The 17,286-nt window shown below is 42.9% G+C and overlaps 1 protein-coding gene and 1 pseudogene across 2 annotated transcripts; one reads left to right on the top strand and one right to left on the bottom strand.

Annotated features, from left to right (window-relative positions):
• Positions 1–949: 949 nt before the first annotated feature.
• On the top strand, positions 950–1,451 carry LOC147465589 (uncharacterized). Its single transcript, XM_086511904.1, has one exon. The coding sequence runs from the start codon at positions 999–1,001 to the stop codon at positions 1,449–1,451; it is 453 nt and encodes a 150-aa protein (XP_086368030.1). The 5' UTR covers positions 950–998.
• A 789-nt stretch (positions 1,452–2,240) lies between these two features.
• Positions 2,241–6,631, bottom strand: LOC147465588 (uncharacterized; annotated as a pseudogene). The gene is made up of 2 exons (XR_015189283.1): positions 4,902–6,631; positions 2,241–4,797 (listed from the first exon to the last, which is right to left on the bottom strand). The product of XR_015189283.1 is annotated as an uncharacterized LOC147465588 (transcript).
• Between the last annotated feature and the right edge of the window lie 10,655 nt (positions 6,632–17,286).

Raw genomic sequence — 17,286 nt, 5'->3', positions numbered from 1 at the left:
TGAAAAAACTACAATAAATTATAGTAGACCGTGAACTAAATATCTTGTACCCTTTCAACGATTGCAGGATTCAATGGCTATATCCAAGCAAATGGCTCTCTATTGTGCATGGTTGTGTTCTTTAGCCATTTATGAATTGCTAAAAGAGCCTAGCTTTCGCAATGATGAGTCTATAATGCAAACTTGGTAGCATGTTTGCGAGAGCATGGCACGATCTGTAAGCCTCAAGAAGATCGCCAACCGAAGCTGGGGCCATGAACGACGGCGAGCGTGGGCATACCCACGTCCACAAGGCTTTGTCCGATGCTATCTCCTAAGTGCTTACAATGCTAGCATGTTCAAGCGCCATCTAAGGGTCAGCAAAGAAACCTTCAATTACCTTCGTGGGAAGCTTGCACCTTTCATGCAGAAGAAATTCACAAACTTTCGCAAGACTTTGCCAATAGAAGATAGAGTAGCCATCGCTCTTACCAGACTTGCTACTGGCGATGGACTCTTGGGCCTTGGTGACACTTATGGATGTGCCAAAAGTACATCTTGTGGAATTGTATTGGATTTTTCCAAGGCAATCGTGAAATCTGGCCTTAGGGATATGTACATCAGATGGCCTTCAAGCTCTCGACTTGCGACATTGGCGCGTGAGTTTGAAGTAGCAAGAGGAATCCCCTTTGTTGTTGGTGCGATAGATGGTTCCCCACATTCCCATCATTGCACCAAGGGACAACCATGTCGATTACTTCAATCGAAAAGGTTTCCACTCTATTTTGCTACAGCTAATTGTTCAATATGGAATTTTAATGTTGGATGGGCCGAAGCAATACATGACTCCTTGAATTTCACTAGGTCAAAGATGTGTAAAAGGGGAACTAGGGAACTACTGTCTAGTTGGTGATTGCGCTTATCCGGCATGGCCATATATGGTAGTGCGTTTCAAAGGGTGCAAGGAAGGGCTGTCACGTCTCAAGTACTACTTGAATTTCATTCAATCAAGTACAAGGATGCCAGTTGAGAGAGCTTTTGGAATGTTGAAGGCAAGGTTTAGAATTTTGTTAAAAAGATGTGACATGAATCTACGCTATGTGCCAAATCTTGTAGCAGCTTGTTTTGTGCTTCACCACCTTTGTATTTTCCATGGGGAATCTTTTGATATGGAGTGGGTGAGGGAGGTAGAAGCAGAATTGGCGGGTCACGGTGGACGTGCGGCAGAGGATCGAAGAGCAGGTGCTACATCCATGATGGAGCTTATGGCAACACAGGATGTCGGAATAGAGGAGGCTATGGAGCGTGCACAAGGCAGCGATGAAGGAGGTTCCAATGACCTTGGAGTAGGCTCCAAGAGGAGGGGCATTATTGCAAAGGCAATGTACAAAGAACATGCGAGGATGAACATCCAAGATTTTTTTGGAAATGAGGCTTTCCAGGAAGTAGATTCATCATCATCTTCAAGTTAGAGCTTTTGTAACAAATGTATTCAATTTAATAATTTTTATGCTATGGTTTGTACTATGCTTTATTGATGCAAATGTTAAATGCTTCTACTTTTCACTCTTTGTTATGCCGCCGCCCAATGTTCACACAAACCGACGGAAGAAAATCGAGTGACTTTTTCTTTCACCCTCTATGTGAACAAATGGGTGGCGGAAGTGTGCATTATGTAACTCTACCACCCGGAAAAGCTACTTTTGGAGGGTCTCTTCCGTCGCCTGAATGTGAACCCAACGTAATTTTACAACCATGTGTCCACACACTGGCACATTGCAGGGGTTGAAGCATAATGGGTGTGTTGTGCTTAAAGCAAAGCCCTCACCTTGTTTGCTAGAACTCGCATTGGCAGCCTGTCCTCTCTCCTTAATGAATGTTTTAGCAAGCGAAAAATAAACAAACGGCTAAAGTAAAGAAATGGAAGAACTTAAAAAATAGGACTACTTTGAGACGCAATTATAAAAGTGAGCACCCCTCTATTAAAAATGAAACGATTTCCTTTAATTATATTGACATACGATGGTGGAAGGGAGGGATTGCCACTAGTGTTATGATTTGAAGGGCTCTCTATTCTTGCCCTCTAGTACGTGACTCGCGCGATGTGCGCCCCGCCGCCCCCTTCTTACAAAAAAACAAAAACAAACAAGTGATAAAATCACAAGGCCTGCCCTTGAGAAGAGCAACGGAAGGTAAAGAGCACCATTGCAATCTTTTTAAAAACAATGAAGCACATGTTCAAAACTGCAATTGCAATGACATTATTGCCAAATTTGCGGTATTAAATTCTCAAAAATGCCTTTACATCTCACAGTTAAGAAATTAACATTTCAAAAATCCATTTACATCTCAAAATTGGGATATTTTCATCTCTAAAATGTAGGAAGACATGTTGTGTGAACGTGGGACTTGGGAGAAGAAAAGCAGTGAAGAGGGTGACCCAACAACAAGAAAAAGAGTAGGAAGGGGTCGTTGTAGTTGTCAGAGGTTGGCACGTGAAGAGCATGAGAGAAAAGGGAAGGTAGTGATTCGAAAACTCACAAAAAACCTAGTTTTAGTGTAATCCCACCTGCAAAATTTGAAATTTATTTTTAAATTTTATATTTATGAACAAAAAAATCTATTAAGTTTAAAGAATTTGTGCAAAATTTTATAATTTAATCAATTTACCTCAAAAGTTTCTCGTACCTAGGTTTCATAAGTTTTTGAAAAGAAGTTAGCATAGGCCTAGTTTAAATAGGGCAATAGATTGCACAAAAGAAAAACTATTTTATTTCCTTCCCTTCACTTTCTCTCACCAACTTTGCCCTCACTCCCGGTGGCAATCAGCACCTGTCATCGAGACAATGGATCCAAAGGTGCATCAAATCATCCCCAGTCTCCCACTTGCTATCTCTCTCTAACGGTTCCCTCTCCCATGTGCCATACTCTCTCTCTCTCTCTCTCTCTCTCTCTCTCAAGCTCTCGGCTCTCTCCTCTTGCCTGTGTTTTCCCACCATCGTCGATGAGCTCCGTTGACGCTGCCGACAGTCGACGACCATCATTCGAGCAACCTCATTCTCTCTCTCTCTCTCTCTCTCTCTAGGTTGGGGGCCAAGATTATGTATGGCAATGCAGGCAGAGTGGCTACAATCCAAGCAAGAAAAAGGGAATCTCCACACTTGCAGGCAGAGTGGCTAGAATCCTAGAATCCAAGCAAGAAAAAGGAATCTCCACACTTGCATGACAGGAGGGGATGATTACTAAGGAGGTTGCCATGGAATCAAGAACGGCCAGGCTGCATCGTCACTTTCCCCTTCCAAACTGCATGCATATGTATGTGCTCCCATTGTCTCTCCTGCTACTCCAGACATCTTGCTACGGGTATTGTATAGCGCCACTTAGGTTCTACCCGTGGGACCACGTCACATTTCCTGCTTTAGACTATTGTCTTGAGTTCTGTAGCCAATAGTTGGAGGTTGGAGCTACCCCTCCTTATAGAGGCCTTCCTTTGGCATTCTAAAGCGACGCCTCACCTGACTACCTTCTCATTGTTGCCCCATCGCCCTCATAGTTCTCCTCAAATCCCTCACAATGCACGACAGCTCTACTTAGCCCAACCTCGTCCAACTGTGCTTGATGCACCAATAGGGCATTATCATGCAGGGTAGTACGCAGACGGAGAATGCTTTCACTTGGTTGCATCCAGCTTGGCGACGACAAGGAGGACGATGTTGAGGGATTTCCAATAGAAGAGGGAAGCAAGGACGCACACGTGTGGATGGGAAGACTGTTAGGCAGAAGAGAGGGGAGGGCAGGAGGTGTGTGGAGATGAAGGCAAGACAGTCCCAAGGAATGACTGTGGAGCCAAAATAACCACCTCTACCTCTATCGCTGTAGCACATAGCTAGCCCTGCCTTTCCCATATGCTTTTAGCTTCTAGATTCTCTGCCTTAAACAGTCCTTTGTTCTCTCCTGCATCATGTTTGCTTCCCCGTCCTTTTCCCTTGAGTATACGCCATAGCCAGACCCCACCTGTGTGTTATTTGTGTGCAGCCCTCCTTTTGCTAGGTAGAAGCCGTCATCGTTTCCGGTTGATAGTCCCCAAAATTGTGTTTTGCAAATTCTGGTGCCCATTGGAAGCGGATGACGTAATTGCTCCTCGTTGTGTTCTTCTAGGCGGGGAGGTGTTGGTCAACCAACTCTGCAGCAGCCACGTCTTCATTAAGTCGTGAGCTTGTCTTCCTCATTCTACGGTTCCTCAAATCCTCAATTCCCCAGTTCGAATCTGGGTATCGCCTGGAAGAATAAATGGAAAATACTCTTCCCAGTTCCCAACATCTCTGCAATTCCGCCACGCTTTTCCCATGTGTTAAGACTGTACAAAGACATCTGCCAGCCTCGTTTATATTTGACACGGGTCCCAACTCAAGGGATCGACGACAGGGGCACGTTCACGGCAGGGGTGCGCGATTTGGGCCGCCGGATCTCCGCAGCGAGGGGGGGGGGGGGCAAGATTTATGTACATCTGCAATGATGGATAGGTGGGATGGATAGAGCTACAAAGTGTGCGGGGAAGGTCCCGGGTTCAAGGTGCGACGGCCAGCTGGGAACCTTAAAATTTTGTTTTCCTGGATATTTAATCGACGGTGGATCTCGCCCCTGCCGTCGATCCCTCAAGTTGGCCCCGTGTGCTTTATGGACGAGGATCTGCCAGTCCATTCCCTCCAGAGAACTCAAATCAATGCAACCGTGCTGATCGACGGGGAGCGACTTCAGCAAGCATGACAACATCACCTCCTTCAGCCCCCCCTCCTCCTTTTCCTCCATCCTCGACACCTGCATCATAATTACCAACCATTGTTCTCTCTCACACACACACACACACACACACACACACACACAAAATTACCAGACGCTATTGCTGCAGCTTTACTAATTACCTCTTGAGAATAGTATTCCCAATTTCCCATAGGAACTGCCTCAGCACAGCCACACACAGCATCCCAGACACGTCTGCCCAATCCAGCATGAACTCTCTATTCCTTGCGAACCTGCATCGCTCGAAGGAAGTAAGGAAAGCCTCCTCAAGTGCGGGTGGCTGCACGGGAGCGCATGGATGTCCTTGACTAGCTGCTCCATGCTTTCACATCTTTGGAACTGCGCCACCCATAGCTTTCTCATCTCATCACAGCCCCTCACACCTTTGAGCTTCACACGTTCTGTTATTTCGAGCGATCCCATTTCCTGTAGGGCATGCAAGGAAGGTAGCTCTTCCAACATGGGGCATGCATCCAAGCAAAGGCTATTAAGATAGACAAGGCGGCCAATGACATCCAGGCGTATGAGGTGCTTAAGGCAGGACAACTTCAGCTTTGTGAGATTCTGTGGAAAAATACTCAACACACGGGCCTCAGCTAAGCTGTAGGGGGGACACCCACTTCTGTAATTTTTCTGCACTGTCATCATCATCCTCATCTGATGCACACTCCCAACATTATATCATCTGAAGAATGCAACTCAAGTGTTTCCAATTTCCTCAAATAATTATCCAGGCCCTCCCAGGACACCATTCCCTGCATAGTCAAGTTCACCACATTCGTAAGGTCTGCAAGGTTGATAGGAGCAGTTCAGCCAGCCGACCAAATTTGTAGATGCACCAAAGACCTTAGTTCCTCTAATCCCTCACTTTTGTAATCCGAAGCTCTTTGTTGCTTCCATGCAGTTGCATACTGCTTAAGCTCAAGAACCTCCAAGCGAGTCAAACCACTGAGCCATTAAGGCCCACTCTGCCGCACCATGGAACAACAACTCACTCTCAATTCCTCTGGCAGCTTCAATTCCTCAACACCTCTCAAAACACATGGCTCTGCTCAATTATAAACCACAAGTGAGCGCAGGTTGGGCACAACCTGCAAGCCAAGCTTGACCTCCACAACGCTTACACAGTACCGTATTTTGAGATGTGTGAGGCTCGAGAGGCCAGCAAAGAGATCCACTCTCTCCAGCTTCTCACAGTGCCTTATTTCAAGATGTGTGAGGCTCGAGAGGCCAGCAGAGAGATCCACTCTCTCCAGCTTCTCACACTTGCTTATTTCGAGATGTGTGAGGCTCGAGAGGCAATGGGCAGTTCACAGTGGGCAGTGAGAAAACGGGGATGGCGAACGAAGCTAAGCTCGAGCGTGTGCGCAACGCAGGAGGTGTGATGGACTACGGAGTTAGAGCTCAACGCAGGCAAGTTGATGAGGGGAGGGATGCGGAGGTTGGGCGTGCTAGCACCTTCTCAATTCTATGAGGAAGGAGATCTACTTTTTTAATTTGCACTCATTATCAAAGTCGCTTTATTTTTTTACCAGGTAATACTAATTATCCCAAGTTGCTTTATTAAATACTCATTCTTATTACGACCCTCTGCTTGTAGGCCTATTTGTAATGATTATTCCTTGTGATTTCAACCAATTAAAAATCTATGTCCATCATTAGATTTACACACTGTTCATCTAAATGAGTGCCCACTATCTTATTTCAACCAATCAGTATTTTTTGCCTATCAAAAAATGTTTGAAAATATAACTCAATTTTTTTTCTATTTTAGTCAGCCAAAAGAGAACGCATTTCTATAGCCTTTGCCCTTTGGGCATGCCAAAAAGCAAACAACACACGCCCAAACATTCTCTTAAGGTCAGGGGGGCAATATAGTTGTGGCCCCCAATTGTACTTTTGTTAAACCCAAATAATGTGTCACTTGGAAATGATTTCCACTTCCACCATGTTAGCTTGGTGGTTTAAGTGTCGTGATCTTGTTGCACATGCCTAGGTTCGCATTCCCCATACTATTGGCCCGTAGTTGCAACAGTTCTTCAAATTCCTCCCAGTTTGGCTTATGTGGGCCTTGTGTAAATCTGAACGATGCAAGCGGTTTGCTTTCCAACATTCTCGAAGATTGCGAATTGTGCATTGCATGCATCATATCAAAATGATCTCGCTGTAGAAAACCCCATGATGTCTAACTATTGATCCATAACACTAGCCCCTTCACCATATGCATCAATAAGGTAGTGTATTCTTGGATTCTTATATCCTTGGATTCTCGGAGTGCTATTATTTAGGCCCCAAGTTTTTTTTTTTTTGGTGTCCTCCTTAAGCGAAAATATAGTAGGCGACGACTACTCTGTTTTTGCATAGGGAGGACATAACCTCAATTTTTGGTGTAGCTTTGTGAGGTTTTGTTTTCTTCAAGCGAACGAAGAGTAAGTTTAAGATAGTGTATCAATTTTGAAAGAGAAACTAAAGTGGATCTATATTTTCTTTCTTTTACGTATAATCTTTATATCGCAAGGACCAAACAAATTGCAGGTAAGATTCCTAGAGAAGGTGTCAAATCAAGAGATGATAAAGGAGCACCAGAAGATATTAAACTAGGAGACAAAGGTGAGATATCTAAAGGAGATAAAGGTGAGAGCTCAAAGGGAGATAAAGGAGTTGCATCTTCCAAGCAACCAACCAAAAAGAGACTTGGTATGAAACTCTCACCTGTAAAGAAAAGAAGATTCTCTCAAAAGGTGATATGCTTGAGGAAGATCAGGAGAGCATAGAAGGCTCTGACACACTTCCATTTCAAAGGCTCGGTAAGCAAATAGTAGAGAAATTTAAGATTGAGGTGGACAAGAGGTGCCTTGGCATGTATGCAGGAGGCTTTTGAGGACTTTTTAATTGATCTCTTTCAAGATGCATACATATGTGCAATCCACTCTCATAGGGTCATACTTATGGACAAAGATATGATTGTCTTGAGGAGATTAAGGTACAAATTCATCAATATTGACGAATCAATACCTCTTCAAGATGAGAAAACCTTCACCATCAACATACGCCATTGAGAAAGCAAAAAGAGCCTGAAAAGAAGATTGAGGGAATCAGAGAGGAGGAGGATTTTTTGGAAGAAGGGAAGGAGCTTAAAGTTGACAGGGAGGAGCTAGAAACAAAGGAACTTAGGGAGATTGAAGCTCAGTTCATGGTGGCTGCCTTCTTAGAGGATGACCTTCTTCAAAGAATATTTTCATGGATGCTGAGTCTGTTGACTTTCTCAAAGACTGACAAAAAGAGATCAATGACCATATTATTTTGGCATCTGTGGTTTTCCTAGCCATCAATATTCTATATGTGTTTTTTTAGATTGTTGATAGTTAATAAGTATTCTTTGAATTTATTTGTAGATTATTGATGGATGACTATAAGTTTGTTAGGAATTGGCTAGCCAATATTGATTTTGAGACTTGTGAGCTCCTTCTCTATCTCTACCATGAAAGGTATGTTCTGTTGCAACCCTAGGTCATTTTGAGATTTTCATCTTGGAGGATTTTGATAATGTCCAGAGGTGCTGCCACAACTCACACTGGATGAAGGGGATCGGGGAGCACCACAGACGGAGAGTGAGAGAGAGAGAAGGAGACACACACACGATGTGGGTGGGGAGACTCAAAAGAGTGAGAAGCCCCCTATACACTTATGCTATGTATAAGGTTTACAAGTCAGTGGGCGCCCAGACTCTGGGCGGTCAGGCAAGGCACATGCGCCTATACCCCAACAACCTCCCACTTAAAGGCGACTATGCCTTTAAGCAAGGGAACCTAGTCTAAAGACTACAAAAGGCGAGAGAAAATCGCTCTCAACCGATGCCCACTGGCTGGCTGTGATCGTGTGCATCCGGTTGTCCTGCTCCCGTGTAAGTCCATACACCACCAGACGTACCGCACACGTACTGCAAGTATGTACGCAATACCTGCATATCTCCCTCGTGCACTATGCCATCATCAGTCAACAAACGACTGAAAACCCCAACTGCAAATGCTCCCACTGCAGCTGCGATATCCGGTCTCAAGATCAACATCTCATACATGAGACCACCGAATGCCGATGCAATGCTAGCGGACCCTGCTAGCTCTACGGAGCATGCATCAACATATATATCCCTGGCAATAGGCATCTCTGATTGACGAGGCGTGTCAGCCACATGCATCTCCTGACTGTCCGCAAAAGACGCATCAACCTGTCGTGCAACCTCAGAGCAAACCAACTGCTCTAGGTGTCTGCTGGAAGACATATCCTGCACAACTATATCCCCATGCTCACTGTCGAGCATAGAAAGGAATGACAACATAATCGCTGACATCTCAGCCTCCTCTGCAATCATCCACTGCAAACATGACCACTCAATCTGTTGTGACTCACGAGAGCTCCCATGCTCTAACTCCGTATGCATAGACTCTTGCACAACGTCCTCCTGTCGTGACTCACTAGAGCAAGACCGCTCTACCTGTCTATCCTGCATAGAAGTATCTCGCACAACAAGGTCACTGCTCTGCACTCCATGCAAAGCATCCTAAAACCCACAAGCAAAAGAGACTCGCCTGCTCTCTACCTGGCAGCGTGATCACAGAGACAACACCGTCTCTCGCGTGATCCACACGCAATGGGTAACCTGTACCACTCCTGGCACCTCTCGCAATCACTAGCGAACCCAAATGCATCACAAAATCTCGCTCTAGTAGCAAAATCTGACATCCACAATCTCTAAGCTGACCAATCGAGATCAAATCCCATCTCAGATTTGGCACATAACGCACATGACGCAGGGTAAATCTCATACCACTGGACAAGGACAAACATACGTCTCTTGCACCCTCAATGTCATACACAACACCATCAGCCATGTGCACACAACCAAGTCTCCCACTAGAAAATGTGCTAAACCACTCACGATGCGACGTGACATGGAAAGTAGCATCTGAATCTAGTAACCAATGTGAAGACAATGTGCAATCCGATATGCAATCCGTAGACATAAGATCGTCTGAAGACAAGCTAGATGTAAATGTGACATCGCCATCACAAGCATACTGAGTAACCACCGTACTGATCTCACTAGCATCTGTCATGCCCAAATCTGCATCACGCATCTGTCGACTCCGTTGTCTCAAACGCCTGAAACATCGACGCCTAATGTTCCCTCTATGTCCACAATGCCAACATGTCAAGTCTCTATGCCGTCGAGACTTGCGTGTGGGACCAATCTCTCCCATGGACATAGAAGTGGGACTAGACTCCCCTGTAGACATGGATGTCGCGTACATAGCATGTAAACTCTGCCATAAAGCATGAGTTGTAGTCTCCCTCGAGACCTGCCAGTCAACAGACTCAACCAGATGCAAACGAATCGTAGACATTGCTAACTCATCAAGATCCTACCAATCATCATCATGCATAGACTTGGGCTTCGCCAATAAACCACGCAAGGGTTTATCCTGCCCCAAATCCGCCAATGCAACAAGCATATGCTCCTTCCAAGCAACAAAATTTGCACCATCAAACTGTGTCAGACCATAACGCTGGAAGTCAAATGAAAAATCAGCCATAATGCTCGCAAAAGAGCAACCAACAATGAGTAGCAAATGTCAACCAAATCAGCCCTAAACTGGCTCGAATCGCATCAACAAAAGTCTGCAAATATGGCTGTAAAATCTGATGCAAAGTTGCACCAATAACCGTGCAAAACCTTGCACAAAATCACAAGCCAATATGACTCGAATCCGCATAAATATCAGACAAAATTTTGGTAGAGTCTCCTTTGTAACTGGAGAAAAATCTCAACAGTAAACCTCAAAGAGACAATAATATATGCCACAATGGCCAATCCGGGAATAAACTCGACCGGAATCACCTCACAAAGTCATACATATGAGCATACCCGCTCTTGCTGGAGTACCACTCAAGGGCACCTCAAATGACATACATGTGAGTGATGATTGCTGCCAAAATACCTTTCAATCGATGACCAAATGTCTGCCAGATAACTATAGCGACATTTCGCAAAACCTTGCAAGATCTGTCGCTATGCACAATGCGAAATACGGCACACAAGTGACTCCAAACTCCAACCAAATGATGACTGAAAATCACCTGTCAAAGTGGGAGTAAACTCAACCACTAAACTGTCAAAGAGCAACCTATGGATACGTAGAAGCTATGGCGAGAACCTGGATAAAAACAGAGTTTCTTCTATAAATTGAGCCAAATCTCAAATAATCTCAGCCATAAACAAATACACAAATCCATATATGGCATACATAAACCGCCAAGACCATGGCAACATAGCTCACTCTCGCATGAGTGGCTCTTTGGACAAATGCATATCCAAAAACCTATGTACACCTATGAATTTGCTGGTTGCTGCAGAAAATACTCCATGTGTGTGAGATATACCAAAAACAGTGTTTTTGGGACCCGAAAGTACACAAATAAACCTGCTGCTATACTTGCTGTAATTTAAAGCATAATTTCAGCAAATAGACATCACCATCGCATCCGGAGCGTGCCAAAACCTTGAACTAAACTCTTGGATCATGTAGATCTGACTCTGTATGACGGAGCTACTGCGTTTTAGAGCCCTAAAATGGCAAAAACGAGCTGCACACAGTCTTGAACCTGCTCCTGCTCCACTCTGCGTGATGCAATGTCCTCTCAATGCAAGCTCCAACGCAAGAGCTCTGCCACAACAGCATCCAAGCACTCGAATGTCAAGCTCTCCTCCGCCGAGCACTTCTCTAACGAGCTCCACTGAGCTCAAAAGCTCCTCTCACCAAGGAAGCCGCAACCGCCTCCTCGACCAAGCTTGACCACACCAAGCTCCTAAGCTCCAAAGACAATGCTCCTCAAGATAAAATCGCTCTCCGTGAAACTCCGCGATCGAACTCTACCGTCGAGAGCGAGCGAGCTATCGCCTCGAAGCTCTCAAAGCCGTCGTGCTCTCCGCGGTCACCATAGCTCTGATACCAATTGAAGGGGATCGGGGAGCACCACAGACGGAGAGTGAGAGAGAGAGAGAAGGAGACACACACACGATGTGGGTGGGGAGACTCAAAAGAGTGAGGAGCCCCCTATACACTTATGCTATGTATAAGGTTTACAAGTCAGTGGGCGCCCAGACTCTAGGAGGTCGGGCAAGGCACATGCGCCTATACCCCAACACTGGAGTCTTATTGTAATTAATATCACTGATAAATACATATTGAACTCTCTTGAGGGAACCATGGAATGGCTAGGGTGTAAGTGTAATTGTCCAATACTTTAGCCAGTGCTCCACTTTCAATTATCTTGTAACATTGTTTTGGTTCTAAATAGGGCTGTCTCAAGGCTAATAGAGACAATCGAGCAATGCCCTCCCATCACAAAGCTCATGGATGACATGCAAATCTTAAATGTGAAGGTATGGTCCTATTAGGTTGTAAGTAAATATATTTTTAGATAGTGTATTTGTTTTGTTCCTTTTGTTTGTGTAGCCACCCTTGTAGAAGGAGGCTTTCTCATGTGGATGGAGAGTGAAAACAAATGCAAAGCTAGTGGTTAACTACACCTATTGCAACCCAAAAACTAATATTTGGGTAAAAATTTGACCATATAAATATATTTGTTACTTGAAATGTTTTTGAGAGTTAACACACTAATCTTTCTTTGCTAGATCAATAGAGATTGCTACACCAACCATTCGGTGGGGGTAGAAAAGTTGATTAGATACATGATCAGTGTTTAGATGGCTCTACCCACAACAACACCCAAGCTCCCAAAGGGCCAAACAAGCCAAAGAAAGAGGCCATGCACCACAAAGGACAAGGAAGATCCACCAAAAAGAGCAAATGCAGAGGAATAGAAGCCCAAGGAGGTTCCAAAGGAAGAGAATAAGGCAAAGAAGCCCGTTGCCCCCAGAAAGAGCCCTAGAAAAACACAAACACATGTTAAAGAGGCGCAAAAGAAGGAGACAAAAAATAAGCAGAGGACATGAAAAGAACCAAGCCCAAGGATGAAGATAAGCAAAAAGCACCAAAAGAGCCAAAGCCCAATAAGGAAGAGAACTAGAAAAGACAACCAAAGAGAGATAACCAAAGAGACAGAGCCTAAGGAGGGAAAAAAGAGAGAATATGAGCCAAAAACACTGAGAAAGATCCCAAGTAGAACAAAGGAGGCCAACACAAGAAGAGTCCTAAATCTCCTAGAACCCCCAAAAGTATTTTGTGGATTAATATTTTGTAAATAACAAAGCAATACATATTGAGAACATTACATACTATCTACTTGACAACATTACATACTATTTACTTGAGAACAATACATACTATCTACTTGAGAGCATTACATACTCTACTTGAGATCATTTTGTAAACATTTCATACTCATATATTTTTTTGTAAAGAGAAAACATTACAAATTCTCTCCTTGAGAGCATGATGTAAATCTTATAACTTTCACTGACATCTCTCGTGTAGCTCCCAATATAGTCTTTCAGTTTCTATTGTAATTGTGGCAGCCCTTGCATGTGTGTCTGCATGTTTTTCCTAGTCCAGTTGTCTTGACAAAAATATGTCAAGGCCCAAACCATAATCGATACCATCCTCCAACCCTACCCATACGAGGCCTAAGTAATCTGCCAAACATGGGGGGAGTTCTTTCAAATAAGTGGAGATAATAAAAGCTGGCTCAAGATCTACCTCTTTCTTTTCTTCCACCTCTTCCTTCTCCTGTTCATGGGATCTTCTCCTTCTTGCTCACAGGAAGTGAGGAAGAGGAGCCAAAATCCTAATTTATATTTCTTAACCTATTGCTCATTGTAAGGGTGACAAACCTAAGCCGGGTTGGCCTATTTATAGTGTTGTGAACGCATACAATATTGATGACATTGACATTAGACAAGATAAGACATTTGACAAATCAAACAATAAAACAAATAAAAATAAAGATCAACAAGATGAAACATCTGAACCAAAATTTCATTTATCATTGATATAGAAAAATTGTACAAAATGTCAATCTGCTACAAGAAGAGAACCATCATTTGTATAAAATAGGGAGCAAGATTTAGCTTGGAAGAAGATGTACTACCCCTTCAGACACTCCTTGGCGTAAAAAATTATTCTCAATATTCCTTGGGACCTGTAATCTATATTAAAAAATAGGAAAAGTAAGAATATGTCACACAAGTTTCTCCATAAGAAAAGAAACCTTCTTTTTCATACCTTCTTTTCAGCTATGTGAAAAGCAAAAGTTACAGGTAAATCTATCTCCTAGTTGTGTAAATCTTGGTTCACTTGGCACAGTGAGCACTTGGTTCTTATCTTCAATGTTGCCAAGTGTTCATTGTGTATTCATACATCAGAGCCTTTCTTAAATGCCAATGTGGCCCTCAAGCTTCGTGAAATTCATTTGGTTTGACCATATGATTTCGTTTGTCTTTGGTTACCCCACCGTAACTAGTGACTTAGGTTGAAAACCATACATAAGCATGAATGGAATAAAAACAAGTGTCACATGATTTGCACTATTATAAGAAAACTCTAGAATAGGGAGATAATATTTTCAATCAGATTGCGTTTTGGTAACATATGCTCTTAGCATATCCTATAGCACTGAATTAATTGTCCTGAATGGGGTTCTCATTAAAATCATCCATGTTCTGATATAAAGGGACCAAGTCCTCCCTCCCCCCCCCCCACATGATGCCATCAACTACAAAAAAAAGAAATAATGAAGTTTTTATGGATCATATATTTACAGGTAATGGAGTGAGATTGTACTTTGTAGACAATCCCATTCACTGTTGTTTGACTCCAACCTTCATCCAAAAATTCTAACACATTTCTATTGTCTAAGCACTTAACCAACATCATTGTTCTAAACACTTTCACATCAACGTTGGGAAAGAAATCCACAAATACAATGATGGGCATAAAAATTGAAACTCTAGTCTGCTTACTTGCAATGTTGGACTTTAAACATTTTTGGATATCATAAAAGATCTTGTACCTATAGCTTTCATTTGTTACCGATCTTGGTAGTGGCCACTCTCCACTTATAGCACTAGGCAGTGCGACCTTGGTGACAGTGCCTTAATCCTTCATAGATTTTGGTGGGACATAAAAATGATCATTAAAAAAATTATATATTTTTCTACCAACGAACCATGAGTTCTTCCTTTGTAAAGCTCTTTACCAATGAATCCATGCTAAACATCTAAAATATCTATGATATATTCCACTAGTTGCCATTCCTCTATACTTGAGGGATACAGGTATGTAATAAGAATAGTATAGAGAAATCACAAATTATTAAAATTAAGTAGAGAAACACGAAAGAACCAAAGCAAAGTGAAAATAATCTATTGTGTATATTGAACCACTTACTTTTAGCTCTATGGCATAGTACAAACAATAAGAGAACCACAAATAAGAAGAGAAGTGTGAACCACTTACAATTAACTTTGTGGCATAGTACAAACAAGAAGAGAAGTGTGAACCACTTATAGTTAGCTTTGTGCAGAATATATTTGAGCTTTCGGGTTGAAGGTAAAGTTCCTTCTCCTCCTTTCCGACATGAAAAGGATGGGGCTTTGGATGAGGCTTTTCTTCTCCTGCTTTGTTGTATTATAATCTAAATACCCTTGGTTATGGATTTTGGGATCCATTGGTTGTGTTCATTTAATGTGTCATAAGTGGTGATGGTTTCAATGGATGTGCTAGAGCATTTAGATCAGGTGGACTCCATTGCTCAAGGCAAATAGGATGCATAGCAAATGAAGGTGAAGAGAGGACAACAGAAAGAGGAGGGAAGAGGAGGTGAGACAAATAGGGGTGAGAAAAGGAGGGAAAAGAAGGCCGTGAGAAGATTCAAAAAATCTTTTGGGTCAATGAAAGAGGCCTTTTTTAGGTAAAAGGACCATATACTTGACAGTTACCTCAGATTGTGGCTCATCTAAAATTCATTTTAGAAACTCAAAAGAAATTTCTGAAAAGAAGATTAGGCACTCCCCTCAAAGGCCTAGGGCACTCTCTCCCTAAATGTTAAAAGGCAAAAAAGTGACCTCAAACTTTCCCTAATGAAATAGCATTGGCAGTTGTTCTCGTGTTCCGAATCGTCCATGAGTTTTGATACCATTGAGAAACCAGGTTAACTCATGTGCTACTCTCGTCCCAACAACCTCCTCTTATAGGGTCTTGTAGCTGCTATCTTTAGGAGACCCCTAAACTTAGCACCTATACTTTGGCCTACCCTAGGACCTTGTCCCAATAGCTAATCTAGTCATCACTACCTTAGATTAACGTGGTTTATTGATGGGGTAAGAGTCGTGCACTCATTAACGTAATGAAATTAGGGATGGTGAGGGATTCAACAAAATTTATCCGGTAACTCTATCATTTTCATGTAGAAATGGATGCTTACAACACTCAACATCTGCTATAGACAAAACAAAGTTTGTGTCCAAGGTTTAGAGTGAATTCACTCTCCTAACACAATCTGTTGAAGTTGTATTTATAGAACGAGTGGTAAAAGTGTCAACAAGAAGTATCCTTTTTGTTAAACTATTGCACTTACATTTTAGCAATGCTTGTTTTATAGTAATCAACCTTTTTTTTAAATACAATTTATTCCTAGGCATTGCAATGAAGAGTATGTATATAATTTCTCAAGTCCTCAAGTGCTAGTAGAAACTTACATGACTTGGACCCAAAAGATGAAATCTAAGAGTTCTTAGTTCTCTAGCAAAGTGCTACTCAATCACAACCCAACAAATTTCATAGGGCTAATCCACTCTTAGAAACGATTGAAATTTGTTTCCTTTTTCTATAAAGGAAGGCATGGAATAGTGGGTCACATTGCTGGAATTAGGGTTGCAGAGAAACGCACATAGCTTGGAGAAGATGAAGGAAGCTCAAGGCACACAATAGAGAGTGTGTTACTTAGTGTGCAATGGAAAGATGGATAGCCCTAGAGTGATGGGCGTATATACAATGCTCAGGGGGGAAAAAAACCTCCTAAAGAGGGAAACAATGCCCTGTGGTCCTAGTGTGTTCACACACATCACTACCACATGTATATGGTAACAAATCTCCCCTGGAGTGATGTGGTGAACGAGAGCTGGCACATGAGTAAAGGGAACTGCCATGCCCTGAGGACATGATTAGTCCACAAAGGAGAGTAAGCCCAAAGCTTTGCGGAAAGCTTCAAGCTTCTCACAAGACAATGCCTTTGTGAAAGGTCTGCAAGGTTGTCCTGTGTTGGGACATAAGCCAAGCCGATCTCTCCTGCTGAGAGCCTCTTCCTGACATAGTGGTAATGCACCTCAATGTGCTTTGTGTGAGCATGAAAAATTGGGTTCCTCGCAACTGCCAATGCGCTCTGACTGTCAGTGTAGATAGTGTTGGCCGCTTCTCCTCAGTGGTAGTGGATGGGGAGGAGTATGTGTTTATGCATGATTTGGAGAAATCATTTGGCCTGCGCATG

The sequence above is a fragment of the Adiantum capillus-veneris genome, chromosome 1 (assembly GCF_014529385.1).
Source record: "Adiantum capillus-veneris isolate H3 chromosome 1, ASM1452938v2, whole genome shotgun sequence".
NCBI lineage: Eukaryota > Viridiplantae > Streptophyta > Polypodiopsida > Polypodiales > Pteridaceae > Adiantum > Adiantum capillus-veneris.
The sequence above is the reverse complement of the archived record's forward strand: the minus strand, read 5'-3'. Positions and strand labels throughout refer to the sequence as shown.

Excerpts from the sequence above, each read along its gene's own strand:
- LOC147465589 (XM_086511904.1), top strand. The coding sequence starts at position 999 with ATGCCAGTTGAGAGAGCTTTTGGAATGTTGAAGGCAAGGTTTAGAATT.